The 21,191-nt window shown below is 42.9% G+C and overlaps 1 protein-coding gene and 1 long non-coding RNA gene across 5 annotated transcripts in view; both read left to right on the top strand.

Annotated features, from left to right (window-relative positions):
- Positions 1 to 21,191, top strand: part of LOC311629091 — a 107,530-nt gene that overhangs the window by 68,007 nt on the left and 18,332 nt on the right. The window lies entirely within an intron of this gene.
- Positions 1 to 21,191, top strand: part of NT5C3A (5'-nucleotidase, cytosolic IIIA) — a 43,552-nt gene that overhangs the window by 6,601 nt on the left and 15,760 nt on the right. Inside the window, exons 1-2 of one of the 4 annotated variants that reach the window (XM_084896911.1) lie at positions 16,197 to 16,457; positions 20,759 to 20,813. The exons of 1 other annotated variant lie outside the window; for it this stretch is intronic. In XM_084896911.1, the coding sequence (XP_084753037.1) occupies positions 20,778 to 20,813 (36 nt within the window). In that variant the 5' untranslated portion in view covers positions 16,197 to 16,457; positions 20,759 to 20,777. Of the gene's footprint in view, positions 1 to 16,196; positions 16,458 to 20,758; positions 20,814 to 21,191 lie in introns of those variants that run through there. 2 more of the 4 variants (XM_084896912.1, XM_084896909.1) reach the window with 2 other exon arrangements.

Genomic DNA, 21,191 nt, shown 5'->3' with positions numbered 1-21,191 from the left:
TTGATTTTCTCTCTAGTGGTCCCTTTAAAATCTATTCAGTGTTTCTCCCTCTTGGTGGAAACGGATAGGTCATAACTTTTTGCTCACTCTCAGGTAAAAAAAAAAAACTATATATTTTTTAAAATATATATTTAAAACATTTTTATTGATATTTATATATTTTATAGAGTGGGAGAGAGAGAGAGAGAGAGAGAGAGAGAGAGAGAGAGAGAGAGAGAGAGAGAGAAGCATCAATGATGAGAGAGAATCATCCGTTAGCTGCCTTCTGCATGTTTCTTCTTGGGGACCAAGCCTACAACCCAGGCATATGCCCTGACTGGGAATTGAACCCATCCATGATCTTTTGGTTCGTGAGTCGATGCTCAACCGCTGAGTCACACCTGGCTGGGCATGACTATATTTTATGATCTCAAGAAATCAGTCTCATTTCTGCCAACAGATGTGTCCAGTCTTATCTGTTGTTCACGACTTCAGTATTAATTTTCATGTGAGACTTCTAGGTGGGCATTATGAGTGTTCACCAATATTTTCAGTCCATCTGTCCTCCTTGCAGTTGGGCAAGTTTTCACTGTTTTGGCCAATGAATTGTGTCCAGAGATAATATGATCAGTTCTGAGCCACTGGTGATGAACCGGGTGCTCAGTTACCCATATTCTCTCCTTCTGCTGGGGCTAACCCTGAAGCAGCATGTTGAGATGGAGGTGACAGTTTCAAAGCAGCCTGGAGTATCATGTCATATCATGGAGGACAGCTGCCCCGGAGAGCCATCTGGACCTGCATGGGCCTGTGTGTGAATGAAAAATAAACTTTTTGTTGTTAAGGAACTGAGATTTTTGTGTCCTTACTGCACCATAACCTATCCTAATACAGACTTTTCCATCATCCCCAAGCTATGGCTTCTTGCAAGTGACTTCTCTCCTTCCTGGTTAATGGTGGCCCTTGATCTGGGATGGGAGAGGGGGTTGTAATCAGCCTCTTTCCCTGCTGCTCCTGCTTCCTCCGCTAGTCTTTGCTTCAGACTTGTGAGCCAGTGGGTAGGAGGAATGGGGCAGCATTGAAGAAAGAAAGAAATACAGTGGACTGAGTAGGTTTTTGTTCCCTGGGCCTGCAAGATATTTGCAGTTTGACTTATCCTTTGCTTGTTGTTTTGTCCTTATTTTTTTTAAATCCTCACTGGAGGATGTGTTTATTGGTTTCCAGTGGTCGTCAACCGGTGGTCCAAGGATCACCGGTGGTCCGAAAGGTTGGCAACTACTGGTTTAAAGAAACCTAAAATTTATTTATTTATTTATTTATTTTAAATATATTTTATTGATTTTTGTACAGAGTGGAAGGGAGAGAGAGAGTTCGAAACACCAATGAGAGAGAGTCATCGATCAGCTGCCTCTTGCACACCCCCCACTGGGGATGTGCCTGCAACCAAGGTACATGCCCCTGACCGGAATCGAACCTGGGGCCCCTCAGTCCCCAAGCCGACGCTCTATCCATTGAGCCAAACTGGTCCCGGCAGGAAACCTAAAATTTAGACAGAAGAAGGGAGAGAGGAACACTGATTGGTTGCCTCTCGTAGGTGCCCCAACCCAGGGCTGACCCGAAACCTAGGCACATCCTGGACTTGGAGGTGAACCTGTGACCTTTCGGTGCACAGGGCGATGCTCCAGCCAAGGGAGCCACCCGCCGGGGCTTTCTCTTGTCCTTTGGCTGCAGCCCCTGCATGTGGCAGGGAGTACTTTTTTACACCTCACTCAGCCAGAGCTTTTCGAAGTGATCCACGTTTGCTTTTAAAGTCCCTACCTGTCAGGTGCCTCTTTGGGGCTGGGCAGAAGTAGGCTCCTGGCTGGTTCTGTCCTGTGTGATCCCTGCCTGATCTGTGGCAAACATTCACTCGCCCCTCGCTCTGACAGACCAGGGATGCAGACCTGTTATGACAGAGCCCCTTTTTGTTTGTCTTTTTCAAATGTTAGCTTTATTGAAGTATGACACAAAGTTGTAAGGTACTGGAATGCCCATCGTGGTGACTAGATACACAGTGAAAAAGGATTTCCTCCATCTATAATTGACACACCCATCACCTTACAGATTTATCTTGTGTGTGGTGTGTGTGTGTGTGTGTGTGTGTGTGATAACATTTAAATTCATAAAAGCATTTGCTCAATTCTCTTAGCAAATATCGATTATGCAATATGGTGTTATCAACTGTAGGAAATACAGAACTCTTCGCAGTGGAGTGCAGCAGAGCCATTCCTGTCCCCACCCATCTCTGTAGCATGGGTCAGGCAAACACAGTTTAAGGTCTCCAAGTGACCCCACAGAAGGCCCCAGCCTGGTGAGAAGGTCACCTGAATGGACCGCCCCCTTGAACAGCTCTTTATGAATGCCATCTTCCTTCACGTTTTTCACCCTTTTTTGTTCGTTAAGTGGGTGAGGGCCCTAGGGCAGTGGTCGGCAAACTCATTGGTTACAGAGCCAAATATCAACAGTACAGCGACTGAAATTTCTTTTGAGAGCCAAACTTTTTAAACTTAAACTTCTTCTGACGTCACTTCTTCAAATAGACTTGCCCAGGCCGTGGTATTTTGTGGAAGAGCCACACTCAAGGGGCCAAAGAGCCGCATGTGGCTCGCAAGCCACAGTTTGCCCACCACTGCCATAGGGTCATGAACCCAGTTCTGTTTCCTTGTTAAATAGACTGCACCTGCCCAGCTGCCATGGCTCAGTGGTTGAGTGGTGACCCAAAAATCAGGAGGTCAGTTTGATTCCTGGTCAGGGCATGTGCCTGGGTTGCAGGTTCAATCCCCAGTGTGGGGCGTGCAGGAGGCAGCTGGTCAATGATTCTCTCTCATCATTTAAAAAACATTTTTTTAACATTTTTATTGATGAGAGAGAATCATTACTTGGCTGCCTTCTGCACACCCCATATTGGGATTGAGCCCAAAACCTAGGCACAGGCCCTTGACCAGAATCGAACCCAGGTCCCTTCAGTCCACAAGTCGATGCTTTATCAACTGAGCCACATGGGCTAGGGCTCGCTCATCATTGTTGTTCCTATCTCTCTCTCCCTCTTTGAAATAAAAAATAAATAAATTAAAATTAATAAATAGTCTTCACTTTAAGTATGATACCTATCATATTGGTTCCAGAATTGAGCCTAAACAGGAAGTTCCAGAATTTAACCTCCTCCTAAATCTAAGAAATTTTTTTTCCGGTGTCACCCTTTGTAAGGGTTCAAATTGTGTTCCACCTAAATTCAAAAATTCTCTTGCCAACCCTCCCTGCCTCAGATAAAATCCCATTTGGAAATAAGGTGTTTAAAGAGATTATGAACCTCCAGCTTCCTAAGCCGCCCAATCTAGTATTTTGCTATGGCAGTTTTATTTTTATTTTTATTTTTTACCCAAACTGTAAGAGAACACTTATCGGGTGAATTAACAGAGATAGAAAAAGAAATTCCCGAAGAAATGGGCTTTGCAGACACGTTCTAGAGGTAAAGAAAGGGGCCTTGGAGTTTGGGAGTGGGGAAGCTCATGGTAAAGTGCCTGGGGAGGGATGAAATGGTTTGATTTTATTCAGCCATTCTTATATTCTTCATTAAGTTCTTCCAAAGTACAAGTATCTACCAAAGGAAATAAAATGCAGGCACAAACCAAAAACACCCCAATAAATTTAATTAAAATTTTTTTTTTATATTAGAACAAATGTGTAGTCTTAACATTACCCCCTAAAGAGCAAAAATGAGGGTGGGCATTTTTAGACAGCAGGCTAGGGGACATGGAATTAACTGTCTCTAGAAGTTCCCCAGCCAGTTAAACTTGTCATTTCTAATTTAAACACATCTCAGCTATTTATGGCTTCCTTGTGAACATGGAGTGTTACTCCTTAAATAGCTGGTGCTGTTTTTGAAATCTAGTATAGCGTGTTTCCTTCCAGGTGGTGAACTTCTAACAAACACTTCCTCCTTTCTTCTGTCTTAAGATAGTACTGTATCAGATGTTCTCCGGGCTCTACAACTAAGAAAGTGGGAAGTATTGAGTCTGTACTTAGAAAGGGAAGGGAGGATGGAGGGTGGGCCGAGACTTAACTGCTTTAGTGGATTAAGCTAGCATGATCACTTGGGCTTTTAAAATATCTCTGAGGCTCAGTGTTTATGTAATTCATACCAGTACTCAGATTTATGACCTTGTAGGACCTGTGTTGAATTCCTGATTATTTTTACAAAGCCTGTTTCCTCAACTCCTGTGGCATTTCCTGATGATTCCTCAAAATTTAGCAATCTATGCACTGTCTTGTATTGTTTGCTGTTGTATGTGCTCTTTAAGAGTCTGAGTTGGTACATATTTCGTGGTCTTTCTGTTTTATTAATTGCACCTAAGAGAAACAGAGGCCCCCGAACAGTGGCTCCAATACACAACTCAGGTTGTATTTTTGTAAGTTAATGAGAAGTTCAAAAAGTAGGCAGTTGTTGGTGTTAATTAGACAGTAAGAGGATATCAAGGCAGAAGTCTTTGGTGTTTTCTTAGCTTTTCTTAGGGTCATGCGATGGCTGTCACAGCCAACATATATCTATGTTTTCAGGCAGCAGGAAGGAAGGGGGAAACCTATTTCAAGTAAAGCAGAACTTTCTCCCTACATGTCATTGGAGAGACCGTCACATGGCCACCCCAGCTGAAAAGGAAGCTGAGATTTTGTTGTTGTTGAGCAAATTGCCATCCTCTGACAAAACTGAGATCCTATCAGTAAGAAAGCAGGCCAGAGTGTATGCTAATCCGTATTCCGCAGTCTGCCACTCTACACCATAGTATCTGTTCTCTTTTAATTTTTTTTTATTTTTTTATTTTTTATTTTGCTAGGGTTAGGGTTAGGGTTAGGGCTAGGGTTAGGGTTAGGGTTAGGGTTAAAGCTAGGGTTAGGGTTAGGGTTAGGGTTAGGGCTTGTATCTGTTCTTATTAACTTAATATTTGATCAAGAGAAAACACATGTATATAATCTAATATTACTGGTGATCAGTTGGCTGGTAAAAAATAGAGCATCCCAGCTTGTCCAAATACTTGGTACTACATCAGAAAAGAGTGCAAATTCAGAATAGTTCTGCTCTTCTGGGGCCCCAAGAGGAAAGATTTATTCATTCCCACCTAAATTGTCTGGATCTTCCATAGTTCTTGAGACCTGGCCACTGCCTTCATACATGTGCATCAGATGTAGAGGCTGGCCTCCCAAGTAAATGTGACAACTAGCTTAGCAGATAGAGTCCTATCAGTACTTTAAAGGTATCAATAAAAGGCTGACGTGAATTTCAAAGGAATAGGAAATGGCGTTGGGTAATAGTTGATGGATATGGCGGTATTTGAAGGGTAGGGTACCCTTTCTGACTGGCTCAGTTTGAATAAAATGTTTTGTAAAATAAGGGAAATACATTAAAATCTTAACTTTGGCAAAGACTATGTCCAGGATCATCTTGAATCTCCAGATCTGCAAGTAAGGAAATGTTTATTCCAGTCATGTGACTTTGTCCTTTGAAGTCGAATCTGTCATGTTTCCTGTGTATTCCCCTCATACAGCAAGTTAACACCATGAAAAGTTTGGCTTCTTTTCCAGTAAGCCATTTTCAGGTTAGCTGGGACAGTTTTGGGAAGTTAACCTGAAATTAAAAGCCAAAACCAGAGTCAAGGAGCATTTAGTTGAGATTTAAAATAATACCTAATCAGGAAAGCAGAGCCCAAGATTGTTGGGGTCAGGAGGCAATGGCAAAGGTGTTTCTGAGAAAGGGAGCGGGATGGGTTACACCAATGGAAGAAAGGCATTTCCTTTTGTAGGTAAGCAAACATAGTGACACTGATTCTAAATGTTTTTAATTTTCAGTTCTGTAGTCATCAGGTAAGTCATAATAGCTGCTTTCTTGTCTTCGTTAACAGTTCTTTGGGGAATAATGGTGCTTTAGGCCCAGTCCGAAGGTTATTTCGCTCGTTTTCAATATTCCAGACGTTTGAGGAGTAAGAACCCAAGGCAGTTCCTCTGAGATGGCAGCTCCAGTTCCATTTAAAGGGCCCTGTTTGCATACTTTTCCTACTGTTTTATGACTTGTTTTCTTTTGGTTGTGAATTCATTTACATAACAGATGGAGACATGCTTGAACTGGACACTATGATTTTTCTTCCTTTCTTTCTTTTTGGACACCAGGATATTTAAGTTGTCTAAAAATTCCCCTTTCTGGCTAAAAGCCTGCATAGCCTTAAATGCTTTTACATTTTTCATTTGCGTCGTTACCAATGGAAGCCATTGGTGCAAGGGGATAAACAGTATTTCCACACACACACACAGTAGGGCGATTTTTTACAATCTCGTAAGTGCTGACTTTATAAACCATGACAAAGATGGGCTACCCTCACATTTTGAAATGTAAGATCCCACGTGCTAGTACTAAAGTACACCAGTGATTCTCAGTGCTCCTAGTCAGCATCAGCATCTTGTGGGGATTTGTAAGATACACAAATTCCCTAGCTCTACTCCAGATTTACCGAATCCAAAGCTGACCTGGGCCCTAAAAGTGGGGCCCAGCTCTCTGCTTTAACCTGCCTCTGGGTGATTCTGATGCTCGCTAAAGCTGGAGAGCCATTAGAGTAAACAATTCAAATCCTTACCTCCAGCAAAATGACAAATTTTACAAGTTACACAACGTCAGGAAAATGGCTGACAAATAGTCAAAAATGGGTCAGCCAAACAATTACTGTGTAAAGAGAGAAAGCTGATACTGGTTTAGAAAAATGGGCACTTCCGTTTCCTCAGTTGGAGGTAGTATATGTTAGCTAAATAAATTATAGTGATGCCTAAATGATGGAGCTTTTGAATAATAAGATACTGTACAGCCCAGCCAATGTGGTTCAGTAGTTGGGTGTCAACCTGTGAACCAAGAGGTCACTAATTTGACCAGTAGGGGGCATGCAGGAGGCAGCCAATCAATGATTCTGATCCACATGTGTCAAACACAAGGCCCGCGAGCCAAATCCAGCCCGCCAGGCCTTGCAATGTGGCCCGCACCGCGCTGTCATCACTGCACTCCGCTGTCAGTTTATGACATTGTCAGTTTATGACTGTTCAGTAAACCATTCGGCCCGCGATTTAGGCTGGATTTTAGATTTTGTCCCCTTCTCTGATTGAGTTTGACACCCCTATTCTGATCATTGATGTTTCCCAAACATCTCTCTCCCCACAAAAGTAAATCTTCATGAACTAACATTTTTAAAGGCTCAAAAGATAGTAACTAGAGGAAAAAAACAAAGTGTAGAACAGTTATGGTCCCAAAAGAGACAACACCCAAAGAATGACATATGATTGTTATGTCATTGGAAATTTTTGGGAAACCACATAAGAAGCTCTTTATAGTTTTTTCCTTTAACAACACAAGTTTATAAACTGTATATGTTGACATAAGAAGTGTCGAGGCCTGTAAAGAATTTCCCTAAGACTTTTTTGGAGCCGAAACTGAATTAAGGGAGGAATGTAAAGAAAATTACATGAGGGTAGGAGAAAGTGAGGCAAGGATGAGATTACAGGAGAGTAAACAAAATTACGTGCTCTCTCTAGGGTGACTATGCTTCTTCCGAAGGTGCCTTAACTTAGATGCTTCAGGCAAAGAGAAACCTCTTACTAGGGAAGCTATAGGCCTGGGGTGTGACTACCCACCATGGCCTGCCCAGTTATTTTCCATAGAGCCCCCCTATTTTGTCCACAGATACCTGTGGGGAAATGGCTAACTCTCCTAGGTGGCTTAGACGTAGACCATCTACAGTTAAGACAAAGGAGAGAAGGGTATGGGGGAGGCCTGTTATGGGGGAGGAGGGATGGAAAGTACGGTGAAGTGAGTACAGTCCATATGCAGATTCAAGTCAGCGCGTCCCCACTGATAATGTGGAATCATTTCCATATAAACCTCGTTGGTTTGCTTTTAAAATAATTCAGGCATCACAATATGTAGAGTGATTGAGTTAAGAGGCATATAAATAACCTGGAATCCTGTTTTAAACCCTTATTTTCCTTTAAAGTAGAGGCTATACTTTATATCTTTGGTATAATAATTAATTTGAAATCTGATTGCCATGGTAGGCTTTCCCCCCTGAAAGGGCAATCTGGGAAAGCTATGCAATGCGGTGTTTCTGTCAGCAGGTGGCAGAGTTCTCTCTCTGCTGTGAATGCACAGGGAGGCATTTCTAAGTTAAGTTTCTTGTTGACGCACTCTTGTTTACTCTCTCGGTGTTGCTTCCACCCATCTAGCTGTACGATATGAACCACCTGGCAAGGAGACAGTTCTGAGACGTCCTAAATTAAATTGCCGCAGGCCAGAGCTAGCGAGAAAGAGACCAAGAAGGGCTTCTCCATTCACACCTGCAGGGCCACACCAACAAGAGCCTGCCCGCACTCCTGAGTCTGGAAAGGAATTTTGGATTGATTTCCAGGTGGCTCTTTCAGGAATGGCTAAAAGAGAAAAGAGCAGCCAGATGCTGTCAAACGCCAGGAGCCTCTGCTTCCTGAATTTTCCAATCTCTTACCCACAGCTAATCCAGTGAAGCAACACTCCTTCCTTACAGATCTATGAGCCTATCTCAGAACCTGCCGCAGTGTGCTTTATCTTCCTCCACCCCCTCTTGTCCATAGCTAAAGTGGGTTGTCTCAGAACAGCTTACCTGTTGTATACAAACTCTTGCCAACGCCAGGATGGAGGGCAGGTTTGCTTTCCTCGCCATACTGCTGGCGGTTCCGATGCCACGCCCAGGGCCTGCCTTCTTTTTCTTGCTTCCAGTGGCCTAATACACCCTTTCTTTGAAAAAGACGTTCAGCCGCGGAAATTAAAATGTTTGGTTGAATGTCCTCCTTGCGAAGTCAGTGCTGTTTATTATTTCCTTACATGTTGTTTGCCTTCCTCATTTTCAAAGTCCTAGTCATGACAAGATTGCTTGGAGGATTGCTCAAATTGTTTGGCAAGTTCCTGCTGATGAGCACGGTAGATGGAAGTAGACATAGCCACCTGTGGGTTCCCGTCCTTCCTGCCCCCGTTTATCTGCCCGGCAGGCTTCTCCTCTCACACCGAGTGCCCCAGTTAGGGTCTGAGTTCAGAGTATTGACATTAAAAATAAAAATCATCCTATTTTTATACAGTTTCCCCCCAGATTTCTCTGTCAAACCATCAGAGCTCTAAGGGAACGAGACCCTGGATTGATTCGGGTGGAGGGGGACAGGAAAGTTAGAGAACCTCAGCATTACAGAGTAACGAAGCGTTGGAAACTAGAAACCCACTGAGTTATCTTAAGACAAAGCTGGGCCACACTGGGATTGGGACCAGAAAACCAGTAGAAGTGGGTTCCCATTGTAATTTGGCCATGCCCTGTCATCCAGTAATCAGGAAACAGGAGCTGAAATTCTGGGCCAACTACACCCCAGGTGCTTACCTTAGTTAATCCGTAAGACTCAGCCCAGCTGGCAGGTGTAACCTATGCATGTACCCGATTCTAGCTCTCCCGAGCCCCGGGCTCCCTGTTTTCCTGGGAACAGGCTTCACTTCTTTCTCATCTTTCCTATTGAAAGTTACTTCTAAGAATTTCAGTTACTTTTGAGGTTGAACTTTTAAAAAGAATTGGCCATTTCTTTTCTTCTTTCCTGAACCATAGGCGTTCTTGTTGTTGATTTGCAAAGGCTCTTTGTAAGGTGATTGTAACCGCGGGCGTGTGTCGGGGACGTGCTTTTCCAGGTGTTTTCCATTGCGCTCCCGTTTTTGAGCAGTCTGACTGGGACCCTCCTTTTCAGGCCGTGACCGTGTGTGTGTGTGTGTGTGTGTGTGTGTGTGTGTGTGTGTTGTGTGTCTTGGGAAGGTTGTGCAGAACTTCATTGGCACGTGGCCTCTCGTTGACGCATCGTGACTTCAGTCTGTAGCCAGGCGGGAGGGGAGCTAGCACGTTGTTTGAATGGTTTGTGTAAGTTACTCATTGGTTTACCCTCCCAGATACAGAATGAGGAAGGCAACTACAGGGAGGGAAAAAAAAAAAAAAAAAGGCAGGTATGATTTTGTAGATAATTTTGTTTTATGGTCATAAGCATGACTTAACATATGCCATGTTCATTTCTTCCCAAGTTGCAGTAGCATTATATGCGTTCACTTTCTTATATTTTGAGCCATGTAAGTTTCTTTTACATTTTTCCTTTTCTTTTCTTATTTTTTTAAATATGTTTTTTGTTGATTTCAGAGAGGAAAGGAAAGAGAGAGAGAAAGAACAATGATGAGAGGGAATCATTGATTGGCTGCCTTCTGCACGCCCCCAACTGGGATTGAGCCTACAACTGGGGCATGTGCCCTTGGCCGGAATCGAACCTGGGACCCTTCAGACCGCAGGCTGACGCTCTATCCACTGAACCAAACCAGCTAGGGATAAAATTTGATTTTGGAGAGGGAGAGAGATAGAGAAACATTTATGTGTGAGAGAAACATTGCAGTTGCCACCCATATATGCGGCCCATCCGGGACCGAACCAGCAGCCTGGGTATGTGCCATGACCAGGAATTGAACTGGGACCCTTCCATGCATGGAGAACGCACAACCAACTGAGCCACACCAGCCACAGTTTTAATTTAACAAATAATCTTTCTTTTCTTCTGGGTGTGTGATATAATCATTCCAGAAAACACCAAGGAATAAGGAGAAAATGCAATCACCTGTGATCCTGTCCTACCTCTGTGATGTTTGTTGATTCTTAGAATATATTTGAACTTAAATAGAATAATCTTTTGGCATTTTTAACCCATATCAAAATAGCAATCCCAAACAATACTATTTTCAACAGACAGAAGACCAACTGTGTGAAAGAGTCCAAAATGAAACAAAGTTTTTCATCTTGTCCCATCCCAGGCACAAAGATTCAGATATAAAATGGAAACAATTTTAGTGCTAAGAACACAGGGCATTTGAGAAAGGGAGAGCTAAGAGAGACTCCCTGCGTTTATGATACTGTCTTACACCCAGTGTTCTTGACCTTGGCCTACCTATTGCCACAGTGTCATTTACTTCTGGAGTTTAGGTTCCAGAATTTATTGCTTTTAAATTAGAAAATAAAAATTACATAGACTACCTTCAAGAACTTTATTTGCAAACAAGTAATTTTACTTGAGTTTCGGAAAATTAAGTTAGTCGATCTTAGATTTCTGCATAGCGTTTTTAGGAAATGTATCGAGATTAGAACCATAGGTTTCTCGCAGTTTGTCCATGTGCGTCAATTCACAAATGCAGCAATCAAGGTCACCAGCAGGCACCCAGACAGAAGACGTTTTGGGAATGATTTTCCATGAGAAAAATCTTGCTTTGTTGTCTGTTTTCCAAAAATGTAATACTTTATTGTTTCATCTTTGTTTTTTGCTCCTTAAACATGTTAAACTACATTCAAATACGCATCTATAGCAGCTTGTTTTAATTTTGTTTTGAAGAGTCACAGGGTTGAAGGTAGTTGACTGGTCTCCTCAGAAGAATTCTAAGAAAGTCTAATACCTAGACTAGTGTTTTGCTTATTTAAAAAGAACCAAAATCTTCCTATTTACATCCTGCAGCAATCAGCAGGAGCAGCTTCTGCCAGAGTCCATATAGAGCATCCATCTCACCTCCTACTGATTGTCTTCCTTATGTGGCTCTATTGTTTTGTTTGAAATAACTTCCCAGGGTGGCAGTCAAGTTCATATTGAAGTTTAAAAATACGTTGGATGTGATGAACATCATAAACTGATGAACAGAAAGAGATACAGAGACAAAGAAGCATCCGACAGACTGTCAAACTACATCGAGGAGGGTGGGGAGGTTGGGGAAGAGTAAGAGATCAACCAAAGGACTTGTATACATGCATATAAGGATAACCAGCGAACACAGACCCTGGTGGGGCCGGGGAGGGCATGTGCCGGGAGGTAGGGGAGGCTGTGGGGAGGTCAGTGGGGGAGAAAGGAGACTTATGTACTACTATTTGCAATACTTAAAACCATAAAAACAAACAAACAAAAAAACACAACACATTGGATGATTGAATGATAATTGGATTATGGTAAACTGAATTACTAGTTAAACCTTAGATTGAATTATTGAGAAATAATACAGGTTTTACGTGGGACCAGGAAATGATTTCTTTCACATATAACTTAATTAATGTAATAACTTTATTTCATTTTCTCCGCTATCCCAAGATTAAAGGCAAAATGAATCAAGCAGCGAATAAGTAATGAAGGCTTAACTTGATAGATTTGGTTTTCTCTAGGCTCTTTTGTTTTTTCCATATTTTCAAAAACTGGAGAAAGGTTTTGCTGGCGGAGTACGAAGTGATTGCTTACAGGTTTCTGAGTCGATGGGGTAGTTGTCGGTATATAAAGGTAACTAGTTTCTCAGCAGCGGAGACGGGTAGCCCTTTCTCCATTGAAAACAGGGTCAGGGTCACGTGGGGAGAAACTCCTCCCAAACCTTTGCGTCGTGCAGAAGGCCCTTTGGCGGCTCAAGTTCAGGTGTAGAGTTTGCGTTAGGAGGGGCGCTTGAGTGGTTTCTGCTTTTATGACGGTGAGTAAAGAAACTCCAAGGCAACAGGCCCAGGGATGAAAGTCCACTCTGCTTCCTCCTGGATCCTTTCTTTATATCCCTTCTAAAAAACAAAATAATAAAAGGACCTCCAGCTGTTTGAAGCCAAGTTCATTTTCTTGTATTCGGTGTCTTGCCTGTGTCCTCTTCTGTGGCCCCGTTTCCAGACATTCTTGCTTGTAAGCATGTCTCGCCCTCCCCTGGAATTGTTATGTGTCTATTATTGGCTAGAAACGCATATCATGTGGGGGGACCTGTCCCAGCTCTTGTACCTAAGCCGCCTGAGTAATAAGTGACTTATCACCTCTCCAAGCCTTAGACTCCTCATCTCTCACAGAGGGGGATCATTACCTTTCTCTTCAGGCTACGCTCATTAAAATAAGCGAGTTTGCATATTAAGGGCGAGGACCCTGGCCCCCAGGGAGAGAAAGAGCTAGAAGAATGTTAGCCCCCGCGGGGGACAGTCCAGCAGACGTGTACACAGACGGGGTGGAATAGAAGGCAGCAGCCCCCGTGGGCAGGAGGCAGCTCACCGGCCCCTGTCCTCGCTCTCCTTGGACAGGCAGGCGGGACCCAGGAAAGCCAGGGCCGTGGCTACCCTCAGGGCCGGAATGGCCTCCTGATAAGAGAGCAGCGCTCTTTCCTGCCTGTCCTTGTCTCGTTTCAGAGTAAACTGGCTGAATTCCTTGTTTCTGTCCCAGTTTTAGAAACATTGTGTTAAATCGGTAGATTTGATTTTCTCTGGGCTCTTTTGTTTTTCATATTTTCAAACATTGGACAATCCATAGGACGCTGGCTGTTTCTGCAGGGTGTGTGTGTGTGTGTGTGTGTGTGTGTGTTTAACTTTTTTTTTATTTTTTATTATGGTTGGTGCTACTGCTGCAGCATTTTTAAGAAGCCATTTTGCATTTCCCAAGGAGCTCATTTATTTCATAAAGTTCCGAACATAGACATGGCCTCTTGGTCCCATCATGGTCTTACGTGTTCTGTTTTAGACTCCCTAAGCTCATATAAAGATTTATCCCCCAAACTGGAGTCTGGCTGTAGATACCCATGGCGTTTTTAGTTGGTAGTAGATCAGGCACACCTCCGCACCTCTGTCACCGCTGCCCTCACAGAGCAGTACTGCCCAGTGGTTACGGCACAGGGACTGCAGTCAGGGTGACCCAGTTTGAATCCAGTCCTGCCACCTGCCAGCTACAAGCCGTCATTAGTCACCTGTAAAATGGGGTAATAATAGCCCATACCTTCTAGGGTTCTCAGTGTTAGGAGAGATGAGGAATGCCAGGTGCTTAGGAAGTATCTGGCACATCATAAGTGTATGGTGCATTTTATCTGTTTATAACAGTTGTTTTTAAGGATTGTATCACTTTACATTTTATGTGTATACCACAATTTATTCAGCTCTCCTGTATTAGTGGACATTTAGATATTGATCATTTAGGTATGTGGTTTTTAAATATGTTTTTGTTGATATTAGGGAGAGAGAGAGAGAGAGAAAGAGAGAGAGAGAGAGAGAGAGGGAGAGAGAGAGAGAGACAACAATGATGTGAGAAAGTAACATCGATTGGTTGCCTTCAATAAGCCTGCAATTTAGGAATGGGCCCAGATTGGGAATCAAACCCTAGACCTTTCGGTGCCTGTACGACACTCCACCAGTGCGCCACACCGGCCAGGGCAGCCATTTAGGCTGGCTACGTTCCCCGGTATTATAAAACAGCTCTGCAGTGTACACCTTGCAAGTGGGTATTTGTGTATTCTGCTTTATTTCCACAGGACACAAAATTGGGGTGTCGGGGATTGCATATTTTGAAAGCTTTTCATGGTGTTTCTAAATGCTGGTGGAACTCACGCCAGCACTCTTTGTTGTTGGACATGATTTATCTTGTCATCTTTCCAAGTGATAGCTTCAAAATTCTTATCATTGATAATTATGTTAGTGTAGGGGAGAGTTCAGGAACCATATTTACGCATTAATTCAGAAGTGTTTTCAAAACGAGTCACCTCATTGCCCTTGCACCCCCGTTACTAGAGTGTAAGAGACCTCCTCTCACCTTAGTAAAATAAGACAGCAGTGCCAACTTTTTAACATTTGGCAGAGACCACATTTGGATAGTTTGTTAGTGGCTTTTTTTTTTTTTTTAAAGCAGTAGTTAACTTTTTAGGGTTTTTAAAAAAATTATTTTTATCAGAGAGGAAGGGCGAGAGAGAGAGAGAGAGAAACATCAGTGATGAGAGAGAATCCTTGATCCGCTGCCTCCTGCAGGCCCCACACCGGGGACTGAGCCGGCAGCCCTGGCCTGTGCCCCGACCAGGAGTCAAACCGTGATGGCCTGGTTCAGAGATGGATGGACACTCAGCCACTGAGCCACGCGGGTGATGGGGGAGGAGGTGTTTTTAACAGAGAATGCTAACTAACTTCACGGAGTTTGATTGCTGAACTGTTGCGTGGTTTGATTTCTCTTGGGCCTGAGGAGGAGGCTGATATGAAAATGTATTTACAGCTGGCAGCTCAGCCCTGTCCCCGCTGATAAAGCCGAGTGGAGTCTGGGCATCGTAATCAGGCCCCGGCACATGGCGTTCCCACAGTGAGTCCACTGCTCGTGCCGAAAGCAAGCCCCGTTCTCTCTAAAAGCTAAAAATTTACTGGGGGAAACATTAATAAAACTAACGAATGTTCCCTTCACAACAGTTTGCTTTTTTTTTTTTTTTAATATATTTTTATTGATTTCAGAGAGGAAGGGAGAGGGAGAGAGAGATACAGACATCAACGATGAGAGAGAATCATTGATCAGCTGCCTCCTGCACACCCCCCTGCTGGGGATCAAGCCTGCAACCCAGGCCTGTGCCCTTGACCGGAATCGAACCTGGGACCCTTCAGTCCGCAGGCCGATGCTCTATCCACTGAGCCAAACCAGCCAGAGTGACAGTTTGCTTTTATTTCTTACAGGAAAGGAACTTTGTAAAATAATTTTTAACCGTAATAATTAGTTTTCACTATTTGTATTCAGATTTTATTTTATATATATATATATATATATATATATATATATATATATATATATATATATAATATAATATAATTGCTATATTTTAGCAAATCCATGCACGGTCTTGTTCACATTTTCAAACAAGGTAGGAAAATGTAAAGAAAAACATAAGCGATCCCTTTGAACCCCCCTGCCCTGCAGTAAAGACTATTCATGTTCTTCTGACCACGCATACATGCACCACGACCTTTTTCCTGTGTGTCTTTAACGAGCTCATCTTTTAACCATGGTGAAGCACACATAGCAGACGCCTGCGGTCTCACCGGCTCTCATGCGGCAGCTGAAAGGAGTTTGCATTGTTGTGCAACCACAGCTCCATCCACCTCTGGAGGCCTCTCCCCCTCCAGGGGGGACTGTGCCCACTGAGCGACGCCCACCACCCCTTCCCTCCCCGTCCCCGCCCCTGCCCACCACGGCCTGATCTTTTTTAACGTGCAGTGAAACATAATATTCACACCGAAAACCTCTCAGGCCACAGGCACACTGACAACCCCCCAGAGAAAAACCACCAGGAGGAAGGAAGTATTTGTGCTCATAATCGAAGTTCCTTTTTTCTCTGCACACACAGCCAGCGGTGCCCCGATAGCCCGCTTGCCGGCTCTGGACGGACACAGTATTCCAGGCCCATGTCCTGGGGCCGGTGGCCAGCTCAGGGCCGCGGGCGGGCGGGCTGTCACCGGAGCGGTGAGTCACAGGCCTGTTTTTGCATAGAGCCCGGCCCGGCCGGCGGGGCCCGCCCCTCCGCTGCACCTTGTGCTATATTAGGGCTGCTCACACAGGAAGACTTTTCTTTCGCCCGTGGATCTGGCCCGGTTCCCTTCGGGGTAAGTGTGTATGGTTTTTGTAGATACTGTGGTTGAACTTGATCCGAACTCTTAGTTGGTTTAGTGTCTGATTGAAACGTTAGGCATTTAAAAAGCATGAGTTAAAGAAACTGAAAATAGAAGGACCCAGTAGAGTGCACAGCTGTAACTTGCAGAGATCTGGATTTGTAAAACTTTGCATAGGTCTCAGAAGTGGATGGGGTCTCATTTTAAGAGCTTCCTGTTTGACATGTAGGTTGTTAAGAAAAAGCAAAGTGCCCTCAGAAATCTCTTTTTTTAAGGGAGGGAGGGACATTACAAGGTCCAATTTTGCTGTACACACACACAAAAAATGACTGGATTTTGCTGATAGTTACATGCTTTGTGTGTCTGGAAGTGGGAACTGTTGATTACAGCTAGTAATGAAGATAATTAATTTTTAGTTTGTGCCGCTGAGCTTTATCCAGGATATCATGGGACAGTATTATCCTGGTTTGTTTTATGAGTTGACAAAATCTGGATTGCTCCCTCTAAGGCTTATAACAAATTGTATGTTGTCAATTAAGATTCAAACATACATATTACCATAAAAGGGAGAGCATTATGTAAACAAGTTGGGTTTTTGTTGTTAAAAAAAAAAAGTGCAATGTAAACATTTTAATTTACCTCCTTTTTTGTAGTTTTTTTTTTTTTTTTCAACGAGGAAAATTAGACAATGCAGCAGACGGTTCTCACAGCAGATTACTTGGTTTTTATTGGCAGCTTATAGCCAAGCATCTCCGGTATTGCCTCCCACCTGTGCTATGGGTCTAGGACAAATTCAAGGACAGAAGACCTCAGAGTGACAAATTACTTAATTTCCATGTGCCTTGGTTTCATTCTCTTGAAAAAAAAAAAATGCTATTAGATATCAGGGCAGAGTTGGTGGGGAGGATAGATGAGTCAATTCTAAACTCTGAAATCATGTATTTTCCTAAGGATCCACTGAATTCTGGCTGGGAAGCCAAGCTTTACTGTTTAAGGAGACCGGTATCAATCGCCAGTTTTTAAACAACTGGCCTTTGACAATGATTTTTCCTCTTCTCTCTCCTTCTCTCCTCCCACCTGTGGCTCTTTAGTTTCATTTCTGTTTTATGTCTTTATCAAGAAAGTTTCACTTTCCAATTTATATAAAAAAATTTTTTTTTCTTACTGCTGCCTTGAACATTTCATTAGGGAGAATTATTTAAATGCCTCATGATGTATAATGCTATGGAAATCATGACCTCACAGTTTTATGTTTTCCCATGTGCCAATTACCTAAGAAAGAGCTGTTATTAAAAGCTCAAGCTGAGAACAAGTAGTGCAGGCTGTTGGGAAGGGCAGTCACACATATTTACCAGGGATGTGCAGCCCTACCAGGGATGTGCACTCCGTGCCTTTCCTATGTAAGTAGTACAGTTTGCCACTCAGGATTTCATTACCTTACTGCCGGGTAGCGTAAATGACCCTTCAAGTATCAAAATTAAAGCAGAATCAGCTTTTCCTGCTCATTATGTGCAGGAGTCTCATCTTTTTCCCATCAGACTGAATCTCGTGGGCCTTGAGAAGTATTCATTCCACTTTCATGCAGATACTGGTCCAAAGGCCGGTAGCTATTTTTCATGTAGACACAGAACTTCTCGGTCACTGATTTGTCCGTGTATGTTCCAGGTGGAGTTGATCCTCTCAGCAGGAAAGGCCAGGATAGCGGACACTCCTGGTTACCGAGTCTGTGCCCCTCTGGCTCCAGCCGTTGGCCTTGGCCTCCATGTTCCCTGTAACGCGCCCTGTGATAGTGGAGACCCGGCCTCCCTCACAGAGCACCGGGGCAGTTAGCAGCTCCCACATCAGCCGGTCCACATTTAGAGATTCCAGAGGCTGAAAACTTCGGGAACTTCCTTTGAAGGGAGTTCAGAGTTCAAGGCTGGTGTTTGCTATTTTTGAACGTGTCTTCCCCACCCGAGGTGTTTTTTCCAACGCCTCTCCTCCCGCAGCATCTGCGGCAGATGACTGCTGGCAGAGGGAGCCAGGACTTTATATACCAAGTATAGGTTTACAAGCCTATTGGTTTAAAAATACCCTGCCCTCCTTCTCCATGTCTTCTGTAGGATTGTGCCAGAACGCTGACATTTATGCCCCAGTCTTTACGGGTTTAGAATGATCGTGACCTGGGGCCGATGTTTGTGTTCAGACCGCAGGAGCACGCACTTCATGTGAGATTATTTTTGAGCAAAGGATAAACTTTGGTCCCATTGCCGGTGAGGGTTAGGAAAAAATGAAAGCTCTGCAGTGGAAATTTGTATATCAGATTATCAAAAGAAATGTCCTCGTTATCAACAATAGTGTCCTACTACAGTGGGAAATTTAGCAGTTGCCACTTTCTGATTACTCTTCGGTTTGGTGTGTTTTGTTAAATAAAATTTGAAGGACTATGAGAAAGACAACTACTCTTTCACCTATTAACACTGCCTTTTTTTTTTTAATGAAGACTGAATGCTCTAGAAAGAGCCATACATGGGGCCGAGGGGAGGAGAGAAATTGGGCTGCTTGGCTATGTGTAACAAAGGGGGTTTAGATTCCCAGATATTAAAATGTATCCTGCACTGCTTGAATTGTTTTCCTTGGGCTTTTCCAATGTTTCGCAGGGTGCGTGGTATTTTTGTAAACTCTATTGTACTTTTCCACATCCTCCTTCCTCTTTTTCAAGCTAATAAAATGGCTTTATTTAAATAGTGCCTTCTAGAAACTTAAACCCCTTTTCAGATATTAAACATCAAAGAATAACCATGGGCACTTATTAGTGTGTGCGTTTGTTTTTATAGATAAAAACAGACTTGTAGGCAGCTTCTAAGACATCTTTGTTTAAGCCAGGTGACTGACAGAAAGCAGATAGACCAAAGGTTACTTAAGTTTGACTCCATGTTTAACTATGCCTACAATCATTTTGACAACTGACCCCCCCACCTCAAAAAATAAAAAAAGACTACTAACTCCAAACTACCATTGTAATTAAATTTTGGGGTGGTGATCAAATGTTTTATGAGTTATATAGAGTGCATGTCTATGCAGATGGATACTACCTTATTTTTCCACATGTGAAAAATTAGAGGTATCTTACTATTTGAATATATTTTTTACTCAACCCCAAAATGCCATCAATTATACGATCAATTTATTAATAGCCTTTCTGAGAAGGGAGGGAAAATACTTTTTTATAAGACATTTCCCAGTTATATGCAGTTAAAATGGAAGAGGGGAGGGGATAGGTTTCAGAATTTAAAGAATTTTTATAGATCTGTTACCACACATTCTAATTATTAAGAACACAGATCTAATGTCCAACTTCTATTACTAGAGTTTAAGGAAAAGTCTGACTTTTTACCTGACTGTGTATAATGGTTCTCCTTACATTTTTTTCTATATTCCTTCATTGGGTTAGTAATAGGAAAGCATCATTTTCCCACAAACTTCAACCTCACATGTAGAGAAAATGTTGATAACATGTTCTTGTAGTAAAGCATTTTCTTGCAAATATCTACTTCACTTTAACTCTGTTCAAATCTTCTTAACACCATAGTTCTTGTAAGAGGGTTGCGAATTCTCCATATAAAACTTTTAACCCTGGCCCTAGGTGATTTGGCTCATTGGATAGAGCATCAGCCTAGAGACTCAAGGATCCTGGGTTTGATTCCAGTCAAAGGCACATGCCCAGGTCTCAGACTCCATCCCCAGCGGGGGGCGTGCAGGAGTCAGCTGATCAATGATTCTCATGATTGATGTTTCTCTCTCTCTCCCTCTCCCTCTCCCTTCCTCTCTGAAATTAAAAAAGAAAAGAGCCGAAGCCAGTTTGGCTCAGTGGTGGAGCGTCGGTCTGCGGACTGAGGGGTCCCGGGTTCGATTCCAGTCAGGGGCATCTACTTTGGTTGCGGGCACATCCCCGGTAGGGGGGGTGCAAGAGGCAGCTGGTCTATATTTCTCTCTCATCGATGTTTCTAGCTCTCTGTCCCTCTCCCTTCCTCTCTGTAAAAAATCAATAAAGTATATAAAATAAAATAAAATAAAATAAAGAAAAGAAAAGAAAAAGTATCTATAAATCTTTTAACCCCGAATTTTAAAAGAAAGAGTGGAATCTTTACTGAGGTCCATAGGAAGGAAAAAGGACGCCTTCAGCAACTTGGTGTTTAAACCCAAAAATACCATGTTAGTGTGTCGTCAACATACAGGAGAAACCTGAAATGTACGTGTGTCACGTGTGCCTTTTTTCTCTCTCTTTTACTGTGACCTCACCTGGGAAAATCCAGAAGATTGGATAACCAAGATATGACTAATCAAGATTCTGCTGTGCATGTGAAAATGGTGGGTATTTAAGTATTTCCAGCTCCATTTACTAATGGTGACTCTTCACCACCTTGACCTCTGCCTCTAACCCCGTCATTCTTTATGGGACTGTAACTTGATGCAGATCTTTCTTCGCAATGTTTGACTTACAGTAATACCTCAAATATTTGTTGAATTGAATTCCAACTTACCTTTGACATATTTTTGGTTGAAATACAATGTGCATTTGAGTGTTTCTAGGCATATGAGATGGCTCCTCCATTCCTTTTTGTGCTAGATTTTCCTCGTTCAACAGCACATGTAAATCATACAGAGTGAGACATTTTATATTAGGCCTCTGAATTTAAAATGGCAAGGTTTTACATTAAAAATAAATTTCTTGCCCAGCCAGCGTGG

The sequence above is a fragment of the Pipistrellus hanaki genome (assembly GCF_964339955.1).
Source record: "Pipistrellus hanaki genome assembly, chromosome: 10".
Taxonomy (NCBI): Eukaryota; Metazoa; Chordata; class Mammalia; order Chiroptera; family Vespertilionidae; genus Pipistrellus; species Pipistrellus hanaki.
The sequence above is the reverse complement of the archived record's forward strand: the minus strand, read 5'-3'. Positions and strand labels throughout refer to the sequence as shown.